Source organism: Coregonus clupeaformis, chromosome 25 (assembly GCF_020615455.1).
Source record: "Coregonus clupeaformis isolate EN_2021a chromosome 25, ASM2061545v1, whole genome shotgun sequence".
Lineage (NCBI taxonomy): Eukaryota > Metazoa > Chordata > Actinopteri > Salmoniformes > Salmonidae > Coregonus > Coregonus clupeaformis.
The window spans coordinates 1,858,101-1,867,500 of record NC_059216.1 but is presented as its reverse complement, the minus strand read 5'-3'; the positions used below and the strand labels follow the sequence as shown (position 1 = coordinate 1,867,500).

The 9,400-nt window shown below is 46.0% G+C and overlaps 1 protein-coding gene across 2 annotated transcripts in view; it reads left to right on the top strand.

Moving 5' to 3' along the window:
* The window catches only part of LOC121568143 (rho guanine nucleotide exchange factor 17), an 85,931-nt gene extending 80,344 nt beyond the window's left edge, over window positions 1-5,587 (top strand). For both annotated transcript variants that reach the window (XM_041878724.2, XM_045207459.1), the window contains 10 exons: window positions 246-453; window positions 686-759; window positions 1,117-1,304; window positions 1,434-1,678; window positions 1,881-2,148; window positions 2,674-2,760; window positions 2,868-3,084; window positions 3,204-3,378; window positions 3,724-3,999; window positions 5,143-5,587. In XM_041878724.2, the coding sequence (XP_041734658.2) occupies window positions 246-453; window positions 686-759; window positions 1,117-1,304; window positions 1,434-1,678; window positions 1,881-2,148; window positions 2,674-2,760; window positions 2,868-3,084; window positions 3,204-3,378; window positions 3,724-3,999; window positions 5,143-5,354 (1,950 nt within the window). In that variant the 3' untranslated portion in view covers window positions 5,355-5,587. The remainder of the gene's footprint in view (window positions 1-245; window positions 454-685; window positions 760-1,116; window positions 1,305-1,433; window positions 1,679-1,880; window positions 2,149-2,673; window positions 2,761-2,867; window positions 3,085-3,203; window positions 3,379-3,723; window positions 4,000-5,142) is intronic.
* The last annotated feature ends 3,813 nt before the right edge of the window (window positions 5,588-9,400 follow it).

Below are 9,400 nucleotides of genomic sequence, written 5' to 3'. Positions count from 1 at the left end.
CACACACACACACAGACATCTAACAAATCTCATACACACATATACAATTACATTTAGTCCTCCCCCCCCTTCAACACACACACGCACTCTCTCTCTCTCTCTCTCTCTCTCTCTCTCTCTCTCTCTCTCTCTCTCTCTCTCTCTCTCTCTCGCTCTCTCTCTCTCTCTCGCTCTGTCTCTCTCTCTCTCTCAGAGAAACAGTCTCATACACACCTCCTTTAACAAACCTCTCTCTCTCTCCTCAGTCTCTGGATGAGGCGATAAAGGACCTGATGGCGTCGGTCCACAGGGAGCTAGCAGAGAAACAGTCTCTAGCCTTCAGTATGACCTTCCTGCCCACTAAGCTGGAGCTGACCACCGCCTCGGCAGAAACCAGCTTCGTCTTCGAGTTCAGCTCCCCAGACACACGCAGCAACTTCCAACAGGCCTTCGAAGATGCCAAGAAGAAACTGGGTAAGAGGAAACACATGTCCCATGTTATTTATGAAAAATGTAAATGTATGCACTAACTAACTGTAAGTCGCTCTGGATAAGAGCGTCTGCTAAATGACTAAAATGTAAAAAAAAAAAAAAAAAAGTAAATTTAACATCGTATTAAATGGATAGTTCACTTGAGCCTTTCCCTTGAGAGTAAACTGTAGGTTAATAACCTCTATCTCTCCCTTCCTTTGTCCTGTGTGTGTAGCAATGAATAAGGACCAGTGGGACCCAGAGTTCCTGAAGGCTATCCCCATCATGAAGACTCGTAGTGGGATGCAGGTGAGCGAGACCAGCCTGTCCTGGTGGTGTGCAGGGTTGGGCTCAATTCAGGAAATTCAGGAAGTGGTTTGAATAAAACATTCTGAAATTAAAGAACTAAATAGCTTCTACTTTTCAGTTTGTTTAGAAGTCATTGAAAATAAATGCCCTTTTCTCGATTTATTGGATTGTAATTTTAGTTTACTTCCTGAATTGACTGCCTTCAATTCGAATTGAGCCCAACCCTGGTGGTGTGACATGGTTACCTGGCCAGTCTGACTGTCCATGGGAAAGCTCAGGGTTTTGTGATGGAGAACACGTCTACTTAAGCATTCATAATCCTTTCCCTCCTATCCTGTCCTGTGTCTCCCTCCCCAGTTCTCCTGTGCCTCCCCCAGCCACAGTTGTCCAGAGAGCAGCAGTGAGGTGTGGGTGTGTAACAGTGATGGCTACGTGGGCCAGGTGTGTCTGCTCAACATCAGAGACCAGCCCACTGTAGAGGCCTGCATCGCCGTCTGCTCCGCTAGGATCATCTGCATCGCTGCTGTCCCTGGACTCAAGGGGAGGTTGGTACACAGAGCATAGTATACAAACACAAACACACTCATATCAGTCTTTACAGTTGATGTCCCGCATTGCTTAGCTAACGTTACTGACTTCTAAGCAATCGGTGTCCTGCATCCTGTGTCTCCTAGGGAACGTGGAGTGGAGCCCTCCCCTGCCCTTCCCCCTGGAGCTGTTGACTCCACCCCATCCCAGCAGCAGCAGCTACACATCTCCATCTCTCATTCGTCGCTGGAGCTGACTGAGCCCCCTTCAGGGGCGGGGCCAGAGTTAGTTCCGTTTGACAGTGATGACACGGACGATGAAGATTCTCCAAGCCCCTCCTCCACTCTGCAGAGCCAAGCCAGTCACTCTACTGTGTCATCCAGCTATGGCAGTGCGTACTCTCTCACACACACACACATGCACAAACACACATGCACAAACACACATTCTCTCACACACACACACACACACACACACACACACACACACACACACACACACACACACACACCCAAGCCATCCATTCATCCAGCTATGGGAACAAGTATGCACTGACTCAAACACCATAACTGTCCTTTGTCCCTCTGTCCTAGATGAGGAGGGGTCTGGTTCTAAGGACATGGCTACAGAGATCACCAGTAGTGAGGAGGAGCAGGAGTACCCAGTGGCCAGTCCTTATGGTGCTCCAGGCAGGCGAGGGGGAGGTGGAAGAGGTCGACCCCACAGCGAGAGCCCCATGGACGGGAGAGCCATGCGCCGCTCCTCCCGGGGATCCTTCACTAGAGCCAGTCTGGAGGATCTGCTCAGTATTGACCCAGAGGCCTACCAGAGCTCTGTGTGGCTGGGCACAGAGGACGGATGGTAACACACACACACACACACACACACACACACACACACACACACATAGAGAAACACACACACACACACACACACATAGAGAAACACACACACACACACACACATAGAGAAACACACACACACACACACACACACATAGAGAAACACACACACACACACACACACACACACATAGAGAAACACACACACACACACACACATAGAGAAACACACACACACACACACACACACACATAGAGAAACACATAATAATAAATAAATTGGTCATTTAGCAGACGCTCTTATCCAGAGCGACTTACAGGAGCATATAGGGTTAAGTGCCTTGCTCAAGGGCACATCGACAGATTTTTCACCTAGTCGGCTCGGGGATTAGAACCAGCGACCTTTCGGTTACTGGCACAACGCTCTTAACCACTAAGGTACCTGCCGCCCTGTACAACACACACACACACATACTGTACAAACAAACACACACATACAAACACACGTTGAAATCCTAACTCAGTGTTTTGAACTCTCTCTCAGTATCCATGTGTACCAGTCATCAGACAACATCCGCAACCGTAAGAACAGCATGAAGATGCAGCATTCTGCCTCCATCCTGTGTATCCTGTGAGTATGGCTGGCTGGTTTAATGGATAAGTCTACTACTTTATCTTGACTGTATTTGTTGATTTGCTACTTCAGTGTCTGACAATCCCCTCCCTCTCTTCTCTCAGGTACCTGGACAACAAGGTGTTTGTGTCCCTGGCCAACGGAGAGGTGATCGTCTACCAGAGGGAGGTGGGGAGTTTCTGGGACGCCCAGTCATCTCAGACGTTGAGTCTGGGCACGCCCAGTAGTCCTGTCACTAAGATGGTCCCGATCGGGGGGAAGCTGTGGTGTGGTTCACAGAACCGTGTTCTCATCATCAACACAACCACACTGGTGCAGGAGGTATGGTCACATTACGAAGTTGGATGGATGGAACGATGGATGAATGGATGGGTGAATTAATGGATGGATGGATGAAATGGATATCTGATAGGTGGTTGTAACTTCTCTCCCCCCTGCAGCACTGGTTCCAGGTGGGCACAGACAGCAGTAGGTGTGTTACCTGCATGGTGAGCTACGGCCAGGGGGTGTGGCTGGCGCTCCAGGGTAGTGCCCAGATCAGACTTTACCATGCCCAGACCTGGGACAGCCTGACCGAGGTGGACGTGGCTCCTGCCGTGCACAAGATGCTTGCAGGTAACACAGAGCACACATACACACACCATAAGTGTCCAAAACATCGAAGACCTTTACTGCATTAACAATGGCAGTTACAATGTACACACACACACACACACACACATTCAGAGTCAGCGCATTACACCTCTTAACCAGTAGATGGCATCTCCAGTTCTAAATAAAATGTTTGTCCTCTGCCCCTCTCAGCCTCTCTCTCTCTCTCTCTCTCTCTCTCTCTCTCTCTCTCTCTCTCTCTCTCTCTCTCTCTCTCTCTCTCTCTCTCTCTCTCTCTCTCTCTCTCTCTCTCTCTCTCTCACACTCACACACACCTTATCCTCTCTGCCATTTTTATCCCCTCCTCAGGTTCGGATGCGATCATCCGGCAACACAAGGCAGCGTGTCTGAGGATCACAGCTCTGCTGGCCTGTAAGGACCTGCTGTGGATCGGGACCAGTGCAGGGGTGGTCCTGACCCTGTCTATCCCAGCCATCAGCTCTGGGACTGTGTCAGGGACGCTGCGGTCACCCCTAACCCCCATGGGCTCTGCTCACGGACACACTGGCCATGTGAGGTTCCTCACCTCCATAGAACTACCTGAAGGCTTCGACGTCAACTTCCCTCTGCCCGCCGATACCACAGGTAATCATGTCACTTCAAGCACCAATACTGCTTACAAACATATAGTACCAGTCAAAAGTTTGGACACACCTACTCATTCAAGGGTTTTTCTTTATTTTTACTATTTTCTGCATTGTAGAATAATAGTGAAGACATCGAAACTATGAAATAACACACATGGAATCACGTAATGACCAAAAAAGTGTTCTTCAAAGTAGCCACCCTTTGCCTTGATGACAGCTTTGCTCATCAGACCAAAGGACAGATTTCCACCGGTCTAATGTCCATTGCTCGTGTTTCTTGGCCCAAGCAAGTCTCTTCTTATTATTGGTGTCCTTTAGTAATGGTTTCCTTGCAGCAATTCGACCATGAAGGCCTGATTCACACAGTCTCCTCTGAACAGTTGATGTTGAGATGTGTCTGTTACTTGAACTCTGTGAAGCATTTATTTGGGCTGCAATCTGAGGTGCAGTTAACTCTAATGAACTTATCCTCTGCAGCAGAGGTAACTCTGGGTCTTCCTTTCCTGTGGCGGTCCTCATGAGAGCCAGTTTCATCATAGCGCTTGATGGTTTTTGCGACTGCACTTGAAGAAACTTTAAAAGTTCTTGACATTTTCCGGATTGACTGACCTTCATGTCTTAAAGTAATGATGGGCTGTTGTTTCTCTTTGCTTATTTGAGCTGTTCTTGCCATAATATGGACTTGGTCTTTTACCAAATAGGGCTATCTTCTGTATACCACCCCTAGCTTGTCACAACACAACTGATTGACTCAAACGCATTAAGAAGGAAATAAATTCCACAAATTACCTTTAACAAGGCACACCTGTTAATTGAAATGCATTCCAGGTGACTACCTCATGAAGCTGGTTGAGAGAATGCCAAGAGTGTGCAAAGCTGTCATCAAGGCAAAGGGTGGCTACTTTGAAGATCTCAAATATAAAATATATTTTGATTTGTTTAACACTTTGTTGGTTACTACATGATTCCATGTGTTATTTCATAGTTTTGATGTCTTCACTATTATTCTACAATGTAAAAAATTAAGAAAAACCCTGGAATGAGTAGGTGTGTCCAAACTTTTGACAGGTACTGTATTTGTTACACAATGTTTGAAGGGATACTTCCATATGCATGACCTTTGAACTCCTCTATCTCCTAGGCAACCCAGCCCAGAGTGGTGTTGAAGGGGGTAATGGGGGTCTGCAGAGGCGGGACTCCGCTCGTCGTCGAGCCTCCGCCCTCCTTCCCGTCAAAACCAATCAGCTGGTGATCTCAGGTGGCGACGGCTATGAGGACTTCCGGCTGACCAATAGCAGTGAGACAGTTGGGCGGGATGACAGTACCAACCACTTACTACTGTGGAGGGTCTGAGCCAATCAGCCAGGCCCATTTATCAAAACCCACCCCCTCAGTACCAGCAACATACTGCTCTGGAGGGTGTGAGGCCAAGCCCCCTGCCCCAGGTCTGAGCCAATGAGAGTCCCCCGCCCCATTTAAACCCCACCCTCAGCTAAAACCGCACACAAACCCTGCCCCTCCTCCTCAAACCCTGCCTCTCCTCCTCAAACCGTGCCCCTCCTCCTCAAACCCTGCCCCTCCTCCTCAAACCCCGCCCCTCCTCCTCAAACCCCGCCCCTCCTCCTCAAACCCCGCCCCTCCTCCTCAAACCCCGCTCCCTTTTTATTAGGTCCAGTGTTTTTGGTCCTTCTCTCTGTGCATGGGTGTTGTTAGCCCAGACTGAAAAACTACAGGGTCGCTTCAAACCAGCTTTCTGTTGTTTTAGTTTGTTCTGATGCAACTGTGTGTGTGTTGTTAAGCATGGAGTGATGTGTCCTTGGTGTTTCACCGTGAATCACCCTCCACTTGTACTGCTCAGTATGTGGAATCTGTCATAATGAAACTCTACAGACTTTACTAGGAGAGAGGGAACAAGCAAGAGAGAGAGAGAGAGAGCAAAAGGGAGAGTGACTGGAAAAAAGAGAAGCGAGAAGGACAGACCAATTAGGTGAAGGATAGGGAGAGAGAAGGAAAGAGAGAGAGATTGGGGAAGACCGGGTGAAAGGGGAGTGATGGGAAGAGGAATGTGAACTCTGCAAAAAGCCAAATGATGGAAGTTACAATGGAACAAGGAGTTAGAAGTAGAGCCATCATAACACTCCATCCTAGGGAGGACAAAGGATGGAACAAGGAGTTAGAAGTAGAGCCATCATAACACTCCATCCTAGGGAGGACAAAGGATGGAACAAGGAGTTTGAAGTGAACTTGAACACCAAACCTCTGTTCTCTGAACAAGGACACAAGTAACCAATGTGCAATATATGGCAAAGGTACCTACTAAGACTATAAACACACTTCACTGGTTTGTGACAAAACACAGCGTCTCTCCATAGCCTATGACTCACACATAAATCACTTTTGTGTTCATAATTTTAAAGATTTGTTTCTGTTTTAAAAAGAAATGAAACAACATCCCATTACTGCAGTGAAGTGTGTTTTAAAGCATTTGTTTTAGGGGCCGTAGTAGAAGAGATATGTTTGTACAGTATTTATGTTTTTGATTTCAGCTTTGTCTTTTTACAGCACTTAATTTATCATGTATTTTTCTCTCTTTCTTTGTCCCTAAGAGATGGTGATTTACAGGAGCTCTGACACACCCACACGCACAGCCAACATAACAACACATACAAACACACACAAACAAACCAGTGTCCTCAAGTTCAGGGTCAAGTGGCGATAGTGTTTCATCTCTCCAAGCCAAGAGAACTACCCTACTCACCTACAAACCATCTGGGGACATCACCTTCAACCACTCCAACCAAATGCATTAGCATTAGGCTAATTCCCCCATTGTGAGCCAATGAAGAGGCTAACGGATAATCGGGCCTGACAGGTAGCCTAGTTAAGAGCGTTGGGCCAGTAACCGAAAGGTCGCTGGTTCGAATCCCCGTGCCGACTAGATGGAAAAAATCTGTTGATGTGCTCTTGAGCGAGGCACAATCCTAATTGCTCCTGTAAGTTGCTCTGGATAGGAGCGTCTGCTAAATGGCTAAAATGTAATCGGTTAACCTGATACTCGTCTGCTGCTAGCTGTGTCTCTGTGTAGACGTATATTAGTGGAGAAGCCTGTCTCTGTGTACTTGCTAAGTGCTCTGTACTTTAGCCAAGTGTGGAATTATTGTTGGTTATTCTATCCATTTCATTGTGCTGTCATAGTGGGACTGAGGAACCATGTGGATTTTAGAACCAAGTTCTTTCTACCCGTTATATTTCCCCCCCACCCACCTCCGTTTTCACAGTAACTGCATACTACATTTATAAACACTATATTGTAGAAAATGAAATAAAAATACTTCCATGCTAGCTTTCATGTTAATCAAGTAACAGAATTTAGTAGAATTTCACTGTGGCAAAGACATTCAGAATTTATCATTCAAACTAACCGTCACTATAATTTCATGCTGCCATCCTAGTGAATTTCAGTAACTCTTGTAAGTAACCGTTCTGCCAGTGTGTGAAATAAGTCTTTATTGTGTAATGTAAATATCGGTATATATTGCCTTTTTTTCTGTAAATAATGCACCCACGGTCCTCAATTGTTGATATGAATCTAATGGCATATTTTTATATACTTGTGTGTTTTTTCTCCTCTGGCATGCGCTGTCAGTCACGTTTAAATTATAACTGTCACAGAATTACAAAATAATAGAGAAACTAGAACGCTTCTATGGTCATACTTCAGTTGTCATGGTTACTTCACAGTTTCTCCCTGTTTCTGTTTAGTCACTGTGGGTTCTGCTTTGGAATTAAATCATTTCAATGGTGCCAGACTCCCAGGTGTCTATAGCAGTTCTTACCGCCACTGGGAGTTGGAATGTATCATGTGACGTCTGTCTGCACACCCTGTAGTTTTCCAGAGCCAGGAGTGAAGAGTACTGATCCATGGACCTGGCCAGGAACAACTCCGGACCCAATCTATGGGATCTAACGTCTAACTCAAGATCTCAGGCAAGACGACATCACTACAGCAGCTAATGTAGCAGAGGTGAGGACTCACGCTGTGGTCCTCTGTAGCTCAGCTGGTAGAGCACGGCGCTTGTAACGCCAAGGTAGTGGGTTCGATCCCCGGGACCACCCATACACAAAAATGTATGCACGCATGACTGTAAGTCGCTTTGGATAAAAGCGTCTGCTAAATGGCATATTATATTATTATTATTATTATTATTATTATTATTATTATTATTATAATGAGGTAGCCCTGCCTGCAACCTAAAAGTCTGTGTCACCCTCTGCCCAAGAGGGAATTTCCCAGGTTCAGATCCCACCTGTGACACTAATACCACCACAGTGACTGTAAGTTCTCTGTACCAACACAATGTATAGTACTGGAAGATCCCTGGATGAAATGGGCTTTATACAAACCATTCTCACACACAGCAAAGTCAACATCTCTGATAAATGACCCGCATTTGTGTGTTAGTACGAGGGGGCTGGGAATGAATGTCTACGCTCACACACTCAATGAATGAAGACACAAGACCGATTGAGGCGTGTTGCACAGTAGGACCTCCTGTCTGCCAGAAGAATGAGATTTTGATAGTGTGTCATAGACTCACGCTCATTCACGCAGTCAGACCAGCGGAACATTTCAGAGACTTAGTGAGAATATTAGGTTTTTACAATCAGTGGAAAAGTTTAGGGATTGAGTGAGAATGTTAGGTTTTCACAATCATCTACTGTAAATAGAATAAAGGTAGCTTTATCAGAAGCTTATCTTTAAGAGACTGGTGTGGGGGGGGAGGCTATTTCTATTTCAGGCTATTTCTCCAAATGCTGCGTCTGCAGGTTGAGAGGGAATGTGAATTAAATTTCAATCATGGAGGGAGAGAGAATGAGGACAGTGAATTTGCATCCCATCCTTTTAGAAAGCATTTCCTAAACCCTCTACTCTGATGATGATGGTCATGACAGGCTCTTTGACTTACACTGAACAAAAAGATAAACATTGGTCCTGTGTTTCATGAGCTGAAATAAAAGATCCCAGAAATGTTCCATATGCACAAAAACGTATTTCTCTCAAATGTTGTGCACTAATGTGTTTCCATCCCTTGTAGTGAGCATTTCTCCTTTGCCAAGATAATCCATCCACCTGACAGGTGTGGCATATCAAGAAGATGATTAAACAGCATGATCATTACACAGGTGCACCTTGTGATGAGGGCCAATAAAAGGCACTCTCAAATGTGCAGTTTTGTCACACAACACAATGCCACAGATGTCTCAAGTTTTGAGGGAGCATGCAATTGGCATGCTGACTGCAGGAATGTCTACCAGAGCTGTTGCCAGAGAATTGTATGTTATTTCTCTCCATAAGCCGCCTCCAACGTCGTTTTAGAGAATTTGGCAGGACGTCCAAC